The sequence below is a fragment of the Neolamprologus brichardi genome, chromosome 10, assembly GCF_056152115.1.
Source record: "Neolamprologus brichardi isolate AB-2024 chromosome 10, ASM5615211v1, whole genome shotgun sequence".
Classification (NCBI taxonomy): Eukaryota; Metazoa; Chordata; class Actinopteri; order Cichliformes; family Cichlidae; genus Neolamprologus; species Neolamprologus brichardi.
In genome coordinates, this window is record NC_142113.1 from 11021669 (window position 1) to 11039714 (window position 18046).

General features: G+C 39.1%; 1 protein-coding gene across 2 annotated transcripts in view; it reads right to left on the minus strand.

The window, feature by feature from the left end:
- The window catches only part of gabrb4 (gamma-aminobutyric acid type A receptor subunit beta4), a 57876-nt gene that overhangs the window by 18652 nt on the left and 21178 nt on the right, over positions 1–18046 (minus strand). For both annotated transcript variants that reach the window (XM_006799467.3, XM_006799466.3), the window contains exons 3-4: positions 7893–7960; positions 5490–5710 (exon numbers count right to left, since the gene is read on the minus strand). In XM_006799467.3, the coding sequence (XP_006799530.1) occupies positions 5490–5710; positions 7893–7960 (289 nt within the window). The remainder of the gene's footprint in view (positions 1–5489; positions 5711–7892; positions 7961–18046) is intronic.

The following is an 18046-nucleotide window of genomic DNA, read 5'->3' on the forward strand; positions in this document are numbered from 1 at the left end:
AGACACTGTTACTATTCTTAAAAGACAATACCCCTGATACAGCAGCACAGCGGAGCAGTGAAATCCAGGCAGCCGCAGAAACAGCAGCTCAGAGTAATGGACAGAAATGAATTCTTTACCCCTCGGCAAAAAAAAGAAGAGAAGCCCACAAGAAATGAAATTGACTTTATATGTGACAGTTAACAAGTCAGGAGAGAATCATCATTGAGTAGGCACGAGCTTAGATGGCTCACAGCGAGGGGCTGGGATTTGGAAATGTCAGCAGATGTAGGTCAGCAACTTCCAGTCCCACAAGAGATGGTCAGCAGCCTCAGACCTGTGCATGCACTGCAGTCTGACACTCAGCACTCTCTACGCTCTGGATTTTACGTTTATATGCAATGCAATTTAGTTGTCTTTGGAGGTAAAAGACGAAAGTGAGGTATGGGGAAGGGAGCCATCTCAATGGGCCGGCCATTGGAATTGGCATCTAACGCCTAAAGAAACCTTTGTGGGCAAAATTCTGTTTTGATGGAACTTTGTAGCTTCTTTTAAGTCACTGCATTGCAAAAATGATTCATGAACAAAAGGGCTGACTAGTATGCAGCCAGTAATATAAAAAATAAATAAATAAAAGGTTCATTCCGCTCATTTCAAAGAATTATGCCAACATAACACCACTACTAAAAGCAATCTGGAGGTGGATCCCAGAGGCTCGGCACTACAGACTGGTAGGCTTTCAGATATCTGAGCAAAAGTTGTGACGCCTACGCAGTCTACTCCTGTATCCATCTCTGTGTGGTAGTTTGCTTACCAAAGAAGATCACTGTAGTATCACAATGCTTGGCTTAATAAACAGAGCAACATGAGAGAGCAGATTTACAGAAACGGGAAGAGAGAGAACACAATCTGGCGAGAGCTTAGCTCAACAAAGCCCTCAATGCTCATATTGGCTCGTTGGTTTGCTGGTGATGATTCAGCCTCTGAACCCATTGGCAAGTTAGAAAAACCTGCTCAACAGTTTCTTTACTGAATACATCTTCTTTTAGTGATGTTGGAAGTGACTTTGCGTGCAACACCCTGATGTTCCCATGCATCTTTTGCGGTTTTTCAGAATCAGACCCACCTCTTATGTTATACGTAATAAAGCACAAGGTTCAAATCTTTCTGTAGAATTACCTGGTACAACTGAAAACAAAGAGCTTAAAGAAACAAAATGTTGCAATGATGGAATTTCATTGTTTGCTTCTTTTTTTTTGTATTTGCATTCATACAATTCCTTCATCTCTGGATTCTTGTGGGCAAGCACAGCACTAATAATTTATTTAGGCAAAGATGCCAGTGTCACAAGCATTTCAAGTAAGTGTTGAACTCAAAATATTAAGTTCAAAACTGTTCTGTGTGCGTGTATGGATACCTAACTTGATCCTCAAGCAATAGCTGAAATTAAAAAAATATATACTAGAAACTGAAGTGTTAAAACTGCTTTAAAGGGTTCAAAGCTAAACTGTATGGACTATTACCTGAACAGTGCATAATCCTGTTAAAGTATTACCCTACAAAAATGTTAATTAAATCTATGAATAAAAGTAAAAAAGTGCCTTTTATCCCACTGAAATTTATTGCTGTACGAGAAAAAAGAGACACAAGTACTTTGAAATTATGCACAAGCCTAGTTAGACTGTCACATCAGAAGAACTGGTTTGTGATCCGAATCCATTCTTGGAGCGTTGATCATTGCCGCATCCACAACTCTCCATTGCAGTCTGTGTATTACAATACGGGAAATTTAGAACTAAGGATAATTATTACCGTTTACTTTATTAAAGTAAATTAAGTTGTAGTGCAGAACAGAGCAGTCTTTGAGTTATAGGTCTGAATATAGCATCTTTTAAAATATCTTTTTTCGTGTGTGTTTGATCATGAGAAAAGTTGATTTAAAAAAAAAAAGTTGGTGCAATCTGACTGGTAATCTGGAGGAACAAAGGCTGCTGGTACAAAGAATCATTCACCATTCAACACTCAAAGCCACATCAGTGGGTAAAAAAATGACGGTGCCGTCGTGAAGCAGAGACACTTTTAAGCCTTTACCCAAAATGAATATAAAAATAGAAGTAGTCGAAGAACGCAAGTTAGATTAGAATCACAGTAAGTTGTACGAAACAAAGCACATTTTTAAAAAAAAAAAAAAAACAAACACAAAAAAACACCAGCGCTAGCACATTTCACAGTGAGTGGGTAGAGAACAGGACAAGGTGCAGTAGCGTGTGTAATGTGATTGTCCACAGTTTGTGTCTATCCCCCACGTCCTGCTACTGAGCAGGACGTGGGGGATAGACACAAACGGGGAGGGGTTGCAATAAAATCCATTTAAAGACACCGAAAACCTCAGGCACTCTGATTTGAGAGTCACAACAATCAATTGGCTTGAACTCAGACTACAAACATTTATTGTGCGTTGTCTGTTCTGGTTGTCCTCACAACCTCTGGGCAAAAGACGAACAAATCAAGAAAGCAATTTCATTACACGCTCATGGGAAGTTTATAAAGGCCCTGGAATCACCACTGCATGTACGATTATGCACTTTTTTCTAATTACACACTGCTGACAAAAATCAAATCTGAGACCATCTACTATACAGCTTACAGCAGACAACACCAAACTGTAGTACGTCTCAGGACGAGCTGTTGAAGAATTAGCTGACGTTAAAATCCCCTGGAACGGACTTTGCATTTCGTGCATGCGGGAAAAAAAGCCAGCCGAGGTGCAAATGCAGGTGTAATGCAATTTTCTTCTGGCTCTGGTCCATTTTGCTACCCTTGTGCCTCTTTCTGCGGGCGCAGAGGAACCTGCATGTGTTGAGCCGCGCTGAGTGGAGCAGCTGGGAATGTTTATTCAGATCAGGTGGCGCAGTGTAATTTGGTACCATTTTGGCACAAGTCTCCACCTGCTTAAATTGGCCGCTGCACAAAGTTGTTATTTCATTCCACACACATTCAAAAACTAACAAAGCTAAATATTTAATGGGGTAAAGTCAGAGATTTCACTTGGTATATGCTATTTTGTCAGTGCTATTTTTCTATTTGCTTAATTAGTACCTGCATGAAACAATTTTAAATACTTTTTTTTCAAGTTCCCTTCCTTAAAATACCAAAATAGCGTACTAGCCTTCATAAAGGATGTACTCTCCAAGTCCCCCTCTAGTCGTTCCCAATCTGATCATCAGCTGGATGTATGTAAACGATGTTGGATATATAAAGTTCCCCATTAAAACAGCAACTCTTTTTTTTGTTGTTTTGTTAAAATAATATATTCATCCTATTCCTGACTTGGAGAACAGAAACACAAGTACAGATTGTACTTGTCTGGTCAGAAGCTAAAATTAGCTTGGCATGCCTGTGTGGAATTGTCACAGTAGATCCAGATGAAACCGTCTCACAGATATTTGTTTGCCACCTCTGCATCAGTGAGGATGCATTTCTGTCGAAGTGATAATAGTCCTGTGACGAGTCATAAGAAGAAAAAGAAATACTTTTGCAGTCACATCTCCTTTTGTGTCAGCACCAATTTGGTAATTTGGCATTTCTGAATGCTGATTATCGCATTAATAATTCATTACTTCATATGATGTAAACCCTGTCGCTGACATTTTCCTTTATTCGGCGAACAAAACACCTTCCCAGCTTCTTTGCCTCTGTCACACTACTTTATTTTAATAACTTGTGTTAAGAAAAGCAGCAATCCATTGTGAGTTCCATAAACCTTACTTTAAGCAGTGCCCAGGGGATTTTTAGATGGGTCCCTCTGTGCGCATTTGCTGTTGACTGAATTGTCTGGTTCGTCACAGTGATCTGGGACATTGAGGTGGTGAGCATTTTAAACCTTTTTTTTTTTTTTAGCCTTTCTGGGTCAATGAACCTTTGCTTTAATGTATTCGTCACTGCTTCCAAAACATTGTGATTGTTTCAGGTCAAGCTTATAACTTTGCAGACCATTAACTTTAAAAATAAAACTTGAAAGTCTGTTTGTTGTTACCAAAAATAAATCTGTCATATTTCATCCTGCCAAAGGACCAGATGATATGGGCTAGCAGAGGTGATCTTGTTTTTCCAGCTTAAATGTGGTTTAAGGTTAGTAAAATATACCACTTGATGAAGGAAATGACCGGCAGCACAGCAACAGTTGTTCAGGTTATCGTAAGAGCTGTATGTATGGATGTTCAGCAGTTTGCAAAAGTTTTAGCAATATCGAAATACTTATGATTCTGCTGTGCTATTTATTTTACGGCTAATGCTGTTTATGGTCACAGTGAGACGGGTCCTTTACTGGCACACGTGGAATGTTTTTCTGGGGCTTAGACTTCTTCTAGTATAAAAGTAAAATGTAAAAGGCAACAAGAACTCTGTCCAGTTTCTTTCCAGGCTCTTTCTTTCCAGTTTCTTTCCAGGCTTCTTTCCAGGCAGAGAAACATCCTGGAAAGATTTCTAATCAATTGCTGAGGAAAATGGAGCTGCACATAGCCACACTCACACTGGGACATTTCATAGTGTCCAGTTCCTTCTCACTTGACCTGTTGAGACTGCAAGAGCCAAACTGCCTCTAAGTTCAGCTGTGTAACAAACGTTGGTATGTAAATAATAATTACGCAGTCTCATCGCTCAGTCATGCTACAGCAAAGACAGGATAGCAACCTCCTTGCAAAAGATTGGTGGTTGCACGTTGATTGGATTGATTTTTTTTTTCTGATTTGGTGCCCAATTGTGAATAGCTGTGGCAACAGCAAGGTGACTTCACAGGTTGCCTGGTGGAAGGCAAGCAATTCTGACTTAAACAGTCAGTCTCAGAGAGATTGCAGATAAAATAACTAACTAACTTACAAACGCATTGCTATCTATTTGAGTCAGTATTCACTGATAAGGGCACGCCTGTGACAGGCCACTTTCCAACAGGGGGATCAACTCAACTGGTTGTAGTTTGGTTATATTGCTGTAGAAAAGCAAGGCTGGTGAGTACCTGTGTCATTTTGTAGTTCAGTTGAAGTCCTGGAACACCTATGTCACTGTTTTTGGAAGAATTGGTTTGGGCTGGATTACTTTATTAACTGGATATTAGCATAAACAGATTACATGTAATTGCCATCTTGACCCCATTCAATAGCACATGATAGCAAACAGAGAGTACACTGACTCTGTCCTATTGCCTTGTTTTCCCAGCTTGACATACCAAAGTTGCTCTGCAGACAGAGACTGTTTGCGAGTTGTTGTAGACCTGGTCTACTTAAAAGTTCATTTCACACGGTCGTAGCAACCAAAATTTAACTGCAGTCTTAGTGTCACAGCATTGCTATTATAATATGAAGGCAAATAAAACAACAGTTGGACGGTAAACAGAGAAAAAGAAAGACAGAAGAGTGTGGCACAATGTGTCCACAGCACCGATGCTTGCCTGATAAGCCACATTAAAATTAACCAGCAACCCATGTAGTGCGTAGCGGTTTTACTGCTCTTACCTTAATCCATATAAGACGGTGCCATCAGGGTGCAGTCGGATCATACGGTTTTTTACTGTCACACCATGAAGAAAGGACTTCTTGTCATTAAGGAAGTAGGTGTCAGGGAGCCAAAGCTGGTCTGCTACACGGTTGTCCAGAGTTAGGTTTAGGTTCAGCTCACCATAGGCCAACCGTTTATCTCGCCAGCTCTGCTGGAAATACATTGTGATGGTATAGTCCTGGAAGAAGTAAAAGAAAAACCAACATAAACCACAGGCGAAAACCAAACAAAGAAACAAAAAAGTACTCAACTGTACTCAAGGGGAAAAGTAGACAGTTGTTTTAGATTAACTGCTGCTCAAAAGTTAAGTGCAGAAGAAACTAAAAGATGCTTAAGTGAATCTCAGATCAGGAAAAAACATCTAATGTTTCTGATTGTGTTAAGGAAAAGCGTGAGAGAGAAGGATTAGGAGGAGAAATGCAGTGAAGTGGAGAAATATCGTCTTGCAGCTAATGTATCCCCTGTAGCCAAAGGGCTGTGCTGTTAATAGTGCTGAGAAAAACACGAGTACAGGCGCTTAATGTAAAACCTACAAAGTGCACAAAAAAAAAAACAGCGGCTTTCGATGCATCTCAGATTATTAGAGTTAAATAACAAGTTTACCCACACTCTGCATTTGAGCATGATGCCTATTAAGAGCTCTGGTATCCTTCCTTTCTGATTTATTATTAATGACATAATATTTTTTCAGAAAACGCCTCACCCGTGTACAAATGAATGGCCACGGGGCTCGTAATGAGAACTAAACCATACTACTGATAAACAACTCAATCACCCCTTTCAGTGACATTTCTCATTAATAAGCAGCAATTTCAGATGCAAATTCGAGGAAAGGCACTCTAACGTCATTTTAAAAAACACAACCCAATGAAATTTTCTGCTGCTCGTAAACCTGCAAACGCATCGACTGGCGGAAAACACTGACATTTTATGTTTTTGTTTCATTAAGACCATGAATTTTTAATAATCAGTCTGAGTGACTGATTGTTAGATGTCTTGATGCATTCTCAATCATCCAGGAAAGTAAATCTCCAAAGGTTGATGCTGTGATTGCAGCCATTCCCCAACTCTCTGTGAATGGTACTCATGGCCATTGATCAGTGGCCATTGATCAGTGGGTTTTGGTTAGTGGTTGTTGATCAATGGTCATGAGAATTTGCATAATTATGATTAAGGAACTGACCTCCCAACCCCATTGTTCCTTCAGTGGGCTGGTTTCAGTCATTATGCAAACGTACTGTTTATAAGATTTGGGGAAACCTGCAGTCAGCCGAGACTGAAGAAGTCACTTGGATGAGTGACGAAATGTTTCTCCCACAAAATGCTACGTCCAGATGAACAGAATCAACTTTTGGAGATTGTTAGATGTATGTCAAATCACAAATAAACCTTAATTTTTGTAAAATTATTCCATCACTCCAGAAGCAAAAAAGCCATACAGCAGAAAATAATGACAATAATCATCATTTTTAAAAAGCTGCCACACTACGTGGGCGGCTATATCATGTTGAGTGAAAGAAAAAGAACGCTAAGAGACAGGATGATGTCATTTCTCAGACATCAGCCATATTGCCTTATCCAGTACTCCAGCCTGCCTCTCTGACAGTCTTTGTCAGAGCACACGAACACGTTGTATATTACCTGCAAACTAGTGCGAGGAGTAATGATGAAAAAAAGGAAACAAAAAAGAACCTGCAGTCAAATCTCAGTGTCTCATTCAGTAACAAGCAGAAGCGGTTGTCCACCATCACACGTATCCACAGTCTGTGTGGCCGTTCAGTCCAACTGAACTGTACGAAACACAGTTAGTAGTGTTTGTAGCTGGAAAGCCTTTGAGCAATCCTGCCTTTGCTGACTCTGTAAGCAAGTATTTGCCTCGGTATTTGCAAGTGCTGTGTGATAGTTATTTACTGATCCCATGCAAAGTAAATGCAGGGATAATATTGCCAATACTGATTAGAATGATCATTAATTTGCAATTTGACCACTAAATCACTGTGATCGGATACCACAGTAATTAGTGAACACACCAAAACACACCTTTAAGCTTTTCATGTATTTTCAAGTCTTCAAAAAACACTAATTTTGAAGACCTGGAATTTAAATGTGCTTGTCTCTAAAGCACTTTGGATCAACTTTTATTATTTAAATGTGCTGCAGGCTATAAATAAAAATAGATGTGACAGTCAACACAGAAATATTCAGATATTTTTCATAGCGAGTGTTTGAGATATATTTTGGGGGAAATTTGGTATCTGATATTTAATATTTGCATGGTTTAGCATGAATCTAGTCTCTGCTCGCAAGGTTGAGAGTTCCTAGTGTGAAGCCCTCCTTAAAACAATGAGATCTGAACTTACCATGTTTACTTCTGAGATGGAGTCTATACTTGCTATGTTGATGCTCATTCCTACGACGACTGGAGGACCTGAGGAGAAAGGAAAACTTGGCGTCACCAAAGCGCTTTTATTTTTTTCTTTTCTTCTTAAACACACATATTTTGAAGCGAAGATCTAACATTAAACTGCTTGATAAATTCAGCAGCATGCACCCACAGATTTTCAGATTTTCAGATTTTGTGTACTGACTGATGCAAAAATCGACAAAAATCATTTGCATTTGAAAACAGCCATTTTTTACCGAAAATGCACTGTACCCTTGTTCAACAGCTCAAATACCCCCACCCCCAAAAAGACAAAAAAAAAAAAAATCCCACTGAGCACAAATATAAAGGTTAGTGCTTAATATGTGCAGTTGCCAGTGGGTGGATGCAAAGCCCAGCGTAAAGATGAGGCCCTTTCAGAAGCCTCTGAAACCAGACGGAGATGAGACGGAATGCTCTCGTACAGCAGTTTATGTAAAAGAAGGAAAAGAGTGAACCACGCCTCATTTACATGATTATAGTGCATGTGACAGATATGCATGCTGACTCCCTTACAAATGCAATAACCACATACCCATTTTAGTGGTCACACAACTTTAGGTTTACGAGGTGTATGCATTCACAGCGCACATAAAACCACAGTCGCTGTAACCAACAGCCAGTGACACTATGTGACTGTGCTGTATACAGTCATGAATACGCATGAGACATTGCCTCAAATACAGAAAGGCACACTGTAACACTAAAAAATGTAGACACATAACTGCAATAAGCGCTTGTTTGTTCTTTTCTTACATTGCATTGGCCTTAACTGGGGGAACAGATCTGTTACCATTAGTTCTCAGTGTTTTATTGGTGCAAAATACAACCTTCCCATTCCCTGTTCTTCAAACTGAGTCACCTTTATTTTGGTTGATGGAGCCACAAAATATAATTTGCTGACACGGAAAACAGAAACAGCAATAGCAGATCAGTGATTGGTTCATGTGGCAAAGCTGAATCAGGGAATTCAGATGATGTGCCACAGTTTTATAGTGGAAGTGGCATTTGCATAGGAATCATAACTACGAGAAGAAAAAAAGCAACTCTGCTGCAGTGTGGACAATCTAATATATCATCATACATACCCGAAAGACATCAGACTTATAGCTTTTTACTAAAATGAATCAATGCAATAGCTACGTTATTAGTGCACTGCTGCTGTGTGAACTGCATGTGATATACTACTGTATATCATATGCATGGATATACTGCATCTACAGTATATCATTTTTCAGGGACTGGTGGCACACATTAATTAGAAAATAGAAAGGAATAAGGACGACATGATAACTTTTTTTATCATAAGCAATGACTGGTTTGTTATGCTGATTGTTTCTTCGAATGTTCTCTTTTTTAAATAAAAGTTTACTAGGCCATCATTTCCTGCACACTTTTAACTGCACAGTGAGATTCCTCAGTATTAGCTGCTGGTAATAGGTACTGAAAGTGAAAAAAAATATTTTTGGAGTTTCATTGGAACAGAAGTATCAAGTAGGAAGCACCACTAATAATTACTTTTTTGTAATAACACAATATAATTAACACATTTCATGGATATGTATATTGTTATAACCTATTGTGATTCACAGAGTCAGAGAGTGACATACAGCTGATGGTTATACTGCACACGTTCACATAGACAGATTCTTTGCCCAAAACAGATCTAAGACTTCACCTCTGGATCCTCTAAAAATATAACACACTGAAATAAAAAAAAATATATTAATAAGAAAAAAAAAGTTGACAGCTGCTTTAGATGACGAGAGCTGTGGTGATGTTAAAGGTTGGAAACATGCACAGTTCAGAGGCCATAAGGATTTTAAGTGTATAAAAATCACTAATATAACCCAGATATGCCCAAATAATCTCACCATACAGAGTCTAGATGCATAAAGAGTCCACATGACTATGCTTCTGATTATGGCTAAAAATAGAGTTCAATCTAGCCTGTCAGTCTGCTCTCAATAACTATAGTGTGTGTTTCTGTGATACAAACATCGATCCATAAACTTTATGTCTTGCCTCTGTAGCTTAGAGCCTGGAACAAACTCTGCAGTCTAATTCATGACCAACTCTGACCAACATAATCACGTATTACTAGGAACATTTTGTTTCAGCAGAAAGGTGAATGAAATAAGCATTTCTGCTAGAATTAGCTTTGATGACTAATCGACTTATTTAAACTGTTTGCGTTGACAAACTTCGTCAATTATACTGAATAACACTGCAATTGGCACTGACAGATTGTCTGTGTTTCTCTTTTCATGCTGGTGCAACATCCACTTCCTTTATTAAATATTTAATTGTGTACCGCATTAGAACATTTAATTGTACTCCAGCACTCTGGAACAACTTTAAAAAAAAAATACAACAGGGTCCGAGATCTCCAAGCAATTCAGAACAGAGTGCTCACTGACGTGACCAGGAAGCCAAGACGGTTGTTGAATGTGGCTAAAACAAATGGTTTAACAAGTGATAGTTTGCATGCTTGGGAAGGTTCAGACAGCCTCTTGCAGGGCACTGTGCAAGGAACTGACCCAGCTCCAAATGTTGAGTCTTTGTCTACATCAAGATCATACCCAATAAATCATTTTGCACCTCATTCCTCCTTAACGACACTTATGTTACACATTTCAGTGCATCATTCTGCTTAAACTATCATCTGCAACCTATAGGTGTAACTGTACTGACACACATGTATGGGTAAAACATTGTCAAATTGAAAAACAAAACCTGTGGCAGCTTTGTCATGTATGAAATATTAGCACATATGTTAAGTGGTCACAATAGTTGGATTGGCAAATTAGTTAATGGGATTAGAACTGTGTTACCATTTGCGTACTACACATCAGGCACAACATTATGACCACCTGCCTCATATTGTGTTGGTCTCCCTTTTGCTGCTAAAACAGCCCTGACCCATGGACCCTTGTACTGAACCCCTGTAGGTGTAAAGTAGTTTTCTGATACCAAGATGTTAGCAACAGACCCTTCGAGTCCTGTAAGTTGAGAGGTGGAGCCTTCGGACTTGTTTGTACAACACATCTTAAAGATACTCAATTGGATTGAGATCTGGGGAATTTGGAGGTGAAGTCAACACCTTAGACTCATTGTTTTGCTTCTCAAACCATTCCTGAACATGTTTTGCTTCATGGCAGGGCGCATTATCGTGCTGACAGTGGCCATGGCCATCAGGGAGTACCATTTCCATCAAAGGGTGCACATGGTCTTCAGCAATGCTTAGGTAAGTGGTAAGTGTCAAAGTAACATCCACATAGATGGCAGGACAGCAAGGTTTCCCAGGAGAGCATTATCACTTTTGATAGATACTGACCACTACAGACCAGAAACATCCCACAAGAGTCGCAGTTTTGGAGAAGCTCTGACCCAGTCGTCTACCTATCAAAACCTTACTCTAGCCCATTTTTCCTGCTTCTAAAACACGAACTTTGAGGACAAAATGTTCACTTGCTCCCTAATATATCTCACCCACTAACAGGTGTCACAATGAAGAGATAATCAGTGTTATTCACTTCACCTGTCAGTGCTCATAATGCTATGCCTGATCGGTGCAATCTTGAGGGTCATGAAATAACCTCCGAAGCCTCACTGCAACAATCTATGGCTTTAGAGAATTAAAAGGCATATCAGATGTTTGCTGTAAAACACAACAGAATCAGACGATCAAAAAACAGCAACAATACAAACATTCTATGATATTCTATGATAAAATGTGATAACATGAATGAATCTGCTACTATTCTGGGGATCTGACTGAAAGACCCGCACACGTTCTCTCCTATACTCCGCAAATTCTTCTTCTTTGACTCGTCCCACTACTCTAAATACACTAAAGCTCTGTCATCTTTCCTGACCCATCTTTTCCTTAAGAAAAATGGATGATGGAAGGGGGTATAGGGCCATTTTCCATCACACTTTGTGAAAGCAACCAGCAACTGTTTTCCCCAGAGATGCCAAAGTACATTCGTTCGCTAGATGAAAACAGAAAGCACCAAATCTCACCTCTCTCTCTCCCACCCTCCCTCTCTGTCTCCCTCCGCATATGTTGACCCTGCTTTAGAGGAGCAGAGTCACTCACTTCACCACCACAGCTTTCTTGAAATAAAACTGTTGCCTGCACTTGCACTTCACAAGTTGGAACGAAAACAAACACCATTAGATGTTGATTTTCATACAAACAAAAAAACAAAAAAACCCAACAGTAGCCACCACATACTTTCTTGTTCTCCGCTGCAAATGTTTCCAACCATCTCTTAGTCTGTCTTTTTAATAATTTATCAAAGGTTGGGATCTGTGAAAAAGATGGGTGCGAACAAGAGGAAGAGATCATAATGTCCCAAGGCAAGCCATATTGTGTGCGAACAATTAGCGAACTAGCGTGTAACACTAAGTTTTTCAAGAAGCCTCTGAATGTGTCAGCCTGCTCTGGCTCGCTGACGGGTTGCTGGCCAGCATCGCAGTAGGAACAGCTTGTAGCACATGTCTGATGATGGTCTGGGCATAGATGTGGTGCATTAAAATGGAACAGAGGCAAAAACAATATGAGTTGATCTTTAGTCGCCTACTGGTTTCTCCTCATGTGGTTCCTCGTGAAACTGGGCACAGGGACATCACTCAGGGAACAGAACAGATTTACTGAAATTTTACTAAATTAAAGTCACCCTGTGGGTCTTTTTGATGTCCACTCGCATGGCAGTGTAATGACCACATGCTCTAACAGCATGAAGATTTTCCTGTGCGTGTGTGCTACATGGGTCGACTGTAAAGAAGGCGAGCAGTTGTTGGTGGTAAAGAATCAATTAATCACATTAATCATTTTAAATGTAAGTGTTTAAAATGGGTTCTCTGTAGCAGGGCATCATGATTATAAACATAATACTATGTTTTTCTTATTTTATTTGCTCTTCATTTGATTTGGGTGTATTTGTACGCTAACATCACAACACAATTTAGTGTGTGTTTTTTTTTTTTAGGTGGACATTAAGATGTAATGTATAATATTTCCCCAAGCTTTCACAGTATCAACAGAGGTGACTAGACTGAAGTCTTCATAATGCCCATAGCATGTAAATAAAAGATGGCAACTGCCTCTGGGCCTGAAAAGTGAATCTGATACAAATGTGCTTAAAACCTACATTTTTTCTAGCGGCCAGCAGGGGGCAGTCTATGAGAAAGAATCCTAATGCCACCTTCATGTGTGACCCCCAGGAAACCTGAAGGATTTCTAATCTCGTTTGCTAGTTTTAAGTTCTAGTTAATGTACTCAAATGGTAATTTTGCAAATGATGCTGCCTTTTAGATTGAAACAGACCATAAATATACTAGGGGTGCAACGATACACAAAATTCACGGTTCGGTTCGGTTCGATACTTTGGTGTCACGGTTCGATATTTTTTCGATACAAAAAAAAATGTTCATGCCTTTTTAATTTGTCATTTATTAAAATTATAAATATATATTTTAACTAAAAGTACAGTTTTTAAATTTAATGTTGCTGAAACAACAAAGTAATTAAAAAAAATCTATCTGATCGAGAAATCACTCATCTTTGGAAAAGAGAGTTTATTACAGAGAAATGGCTCCTTCCAAAATAAAAGCTATACTATACGCTTCTTCTGGGCTATATTCTCAGCAGCATATTAAACATATCAGGTCCCCATAAGGAGAATCATGTGCTAACAGCTGTCTAAATGACTCGGGTAAAGTTTGTAGCATGCGTGCTTGTTGTTTTTGTCTGCTTCCACTTGTCTTTGCACTAGGATGATGTCGGAGTAAATGTGCAGTCATATTCGTTGTGTTCCCACTAGTGCTGTCAGCGTTAATCTCGTTGAAATGACGTTAACGCCACAACACGGCAAATCTCCGTTAACGAGCTACCGCAGATCGCCCCGTGCGTGGGGCTGGACGGCCAACACGTTAACGAGCTAACTGCACCAGCGCACTAGTTCCCACCAATGTAACTGAGCATTGCGTGGCACATCCAACATACTGTTTTACTTTTGTCCATGACGCGCTTACCTTCAGGGTCATACTTCACATGAAAACCAAAATAGTTCCAAACGCCAGATCTGAATGAGGGTAGGGGAGGTTCAATTTGCCATGTTGCAACGAGAGCTTAATTTCTGTCTTGCTAGCTTGCACTGCGCTCAGTGAATCTGCGTTCGACTTCTCCGCCTAGGCTGCACTGTCGAGCGCAGATCCACTGAGCGCTCAACACAGACAGCATCGTCAGAAGAAAAGTTGATAAAAGAAATTAAAAATTTTGTATTGTTCGATACATATGCGTACCGAACCGAAAACACTGTATCGAACGGTTCAATATCGATACGAGTATTGTTGCACCCCTAAAATATACTATAGATTGTGGCAATGATGAATAATCATTATTGTTTTGTCAAGTAGCGTCCTGTCCTGGAATTCAGTGAGACTCCTCAGTCATGACATCGGGTTTGAAAGGAACTCTCAAACTTCAGGCTGACCTCCGTATGTTGTTGTCTTTTTTTTCCAGAAGGACGCTGACTATTTAGTTAAAATAATGGATGAAAAGACCAGTTGCGCTGTCTTAAATGATGGAGAAGCTTATGCTGGTCACATTTACTGAAAGGCACCAAAGAGAAACTTGCACAATTTTCATCAGGTTGAATTTTATTAAAATAAAGGTCAATAAAAGGCAAATGATCAGTAAACTCATCTTTGTTTTTTAAAATACAAATCAGTCAGTGATCTCATTCACTCCATATTTTCCCCCCTGGTCCTGCAGTGACTGTGATGGGACCCCAACAGTGGGTCCCATCCCACATTTTGAGAACTACTGCTTTAAACGATTAAGATATAAATGTGTTTCTTTTCTTGCCAGTAGCTGAAGTCATTATTGTCATGGCTCATTAGCATGGAGTGGTGTCCAGTAGATTTCCTACATGGTTCATAAACAGAAAATAAGCCAATCTGATTTCATTCCTTAAAGACAATTGTTTTTCTTTTTGAGCCCTTGCATCCCCTCCTTTGCTTTTCATCTATTATGTATGCTGTCCTCTGAAGTCCAACAATGTGTTGCCACATTTAGCTTGCAGGCTAACAGCCTTATTTTGCCTCAGGGCAACCGATGTAGGGGGCAGTGAAGCTGCCCCACTTAATGTTTTCCATGGTAATGGCAGTTCAAATCAAAACAAAGTACGTTCACTGCTGGGGAGTGGCATATCCTGATTTCAACTGAGGGCAGGGCACACATGTCTTTGTAACTAATCTTTTGACTGCTAATCATGTTTTTTTCTAATCTGAGCTGATAATCCTAACCTGACTAATATCTGAAAAGTCGTTATTTATTATAAAGAAAATAAAGCAGGTTTAAAAAATGCCTTTGTTTGGGGTTTTGTTTTGTTTGTTTTTTTGGACACTCTAGACTATATATGGTCCCTCAAATGTTATTAGGCTGGTTATTTGATGACTAGCAAAAATCACGAACTGCTTCCATTATGAAGTGTTAATAACATCCAAAGCTCCGCTTGTATGCTATGCTTCAAACACAGAATTACTACTTTTGTTATCTGTTTAACACATATATGTGCAATATGTGCATTTCCTTTAATGTGCTAGCATAATGTAGATAATCAGCCACAAAGTACAGTTGTAGTTGCTATTACAGATGTTTATCAAAATCAGAAGTCAAAATAGTGCTACTTTGATTCATGTCAGTTTCTATGCATAGTACATGTAAGAGCGTGACAGGTCAGGCAGGAAAGAAAAAGAGAGTCAGGCTTCCCTAAATTGGGTCTTTACTACGATTGTATTTTCTTATATATTAAAAACATGTCTAATAATGTAAACCTTAATCAGTCTGATGTCTGGGTGCAGCCACGAGAGGGCATCATGATAATATTCCCTCCATATTTGCGCTTATAATTTGGATGTTTTCATAAATTAAGCCAGATAAATTACAAAGAAAGAAAGAAAGAGAGGATCAATAGCACACTCAACACAGGACCAGCATAAGGTGAACTCTATATAGAATCCTCCATAAGAAAGCTAACCACTAAATATGTGGTTTAATATTGCATAAATGTTTGACATTCTCTTGCAGCAATGGTTTCTGATGAAATACTTCATAAGTTATATTGTGTTTGGACATTTGCATTTGATCATCTACACAGAAAATAAATAAAACAGAATAACTTGGATCTTAATTAAAGAAAGCATTATTCCTCATAACCTGTCAGTCGAAAAAAGCCTTCTGAAAACAAATTTGCGAGATGCCAAAGAAAACACCGCCTCTTATATAAAAAAATAAAACTCTGATAATAAACCCATTGCCTAGCAACAGAGGGTTCCATAGCAACTGTGCAGCATTTTCCCTTCAGTGTTGCAAGAGAAGCATGATGATTTATCCAGCTGAATCTGTATTTGTTTTTGTTTTTTCATTTGTTTTTTTCTCTTTATGTTTTGGTTTTATTCAATGGAAACCTTTTTTTTTTCAAGACAACACAACAATGTGTCCTACAAAATGCTTTCACTACAGCGGCTTCCTTTCAGTTAGCTGCTTCATGATAGAGATCAACCGAAAACAACAGCGGAAAGTGCAATAAATAATAGAAACGCTACCTTTGCTCAAGAAGCCAAAGGGTGTCTCTGATATGCATCAGCAGAAGATTACAAAACAACATGACATCTTAAAATCCAATATTTCAGCAGCCTAATTATACAGCAGGTCTATTCCGCTAGTGCACCGGCTTTCATGTTACATTCATCCCGAACACTGAGGAAGGAACAACGTGTCTTTTTTTTTTTTTATTATAATCTAAGACCCTTATGAAATCCAAATGAACACATCATATACATTAGATTTACTGTAATTTTGTGGCTGCTAAAAGTAGGATCAGCTTGGAAAGAAACAAATGCATCAGATCAAGTAATCATCACGAGCACATGTGAACAATATAAAACTGAAACGAGGCGGTGATGTTTGCTTTAGGAAACGCATACATTGAGAGGGAGGCAGTTCTGTACTTTCACGTTTCCCCGCATGTATCAGTGTCTTTATGAATGAAGTTATTTAGGTCACCACAGGGAGCTACTGTAACTGCTGACTGAATGTATTCACCCTAAACCCTCAAGAACTTAAATATCCTCACAAAGCTATATAAGTGAAGAAGTCATCTTTTGACATTTTTAGATACACGTCTAAAAAAACAAAAACATGATAAACTGCAGTTTCAGTTGTAACTTTCAGCCAGTTTAGGTCTGTGCAGAACACTAGGTTTTTATTACTTTTAATCATTATTATTTTATTACCATTTCCACACCCCATTTCTTGAGCTAATTAATATTCTTCTGTTTTCTACAAGCTTCAGGGTAGCAAAGACCCGGAGTCTGTACCCCAGCATGCAGTGGGCAGGACACAAGTCTCTTGCAGGGCTAACACACATAGACGGATGAACACAGTCACACCTACGGACAATTTAGACTTTCCAGTTGCTGTGCATATGTCAGGACTGTGAAAGGAAACTGGATCACTCTTTCAGAACCCAGCCAGCTTAATGTTTTCCCTGAGGTCTCATCGATAGGGTCAAATATGTCAAGTACCAAGCATTTAATCAGGTTATTTTCCATATCTATTTTTAATTTTTAGATTTTCAAAATAAGTGAAATTAATGTAATGTCAAGTTTGTTTAATATTTGCGTCCTGTGCGCTTCCCATGATTGCAACCCGTTCTTCTGTCCCGTCTTAATCATTCATTCTTCACACTTGTTTGTAACATTTAGTTCTCATTAAAACACAGACAAAATAAGTTATTTGATACCAATGTTGCATTCTGCACTGTCCAAGGAAAGCAACCAAGTGCAAAACTGCAAGCGCCGCCACAACCGAAGAACACTGAGCACGCGGTGATAGCCAGTAAATAAGGCGAAATCATTAAACCAAAGGGGCCTGAAAAAGGACAGAAGAGTAGACAAAAGAAAATGATGAGGTGAAACAGGGGAGCAGAGGCAGTACATCACAGGAAGTCAGAGAGACAGAGGATAAGTAAAGGTGGCCTCATCTTATCGTCCTATCCTGTCACAAACCTCAGGCCT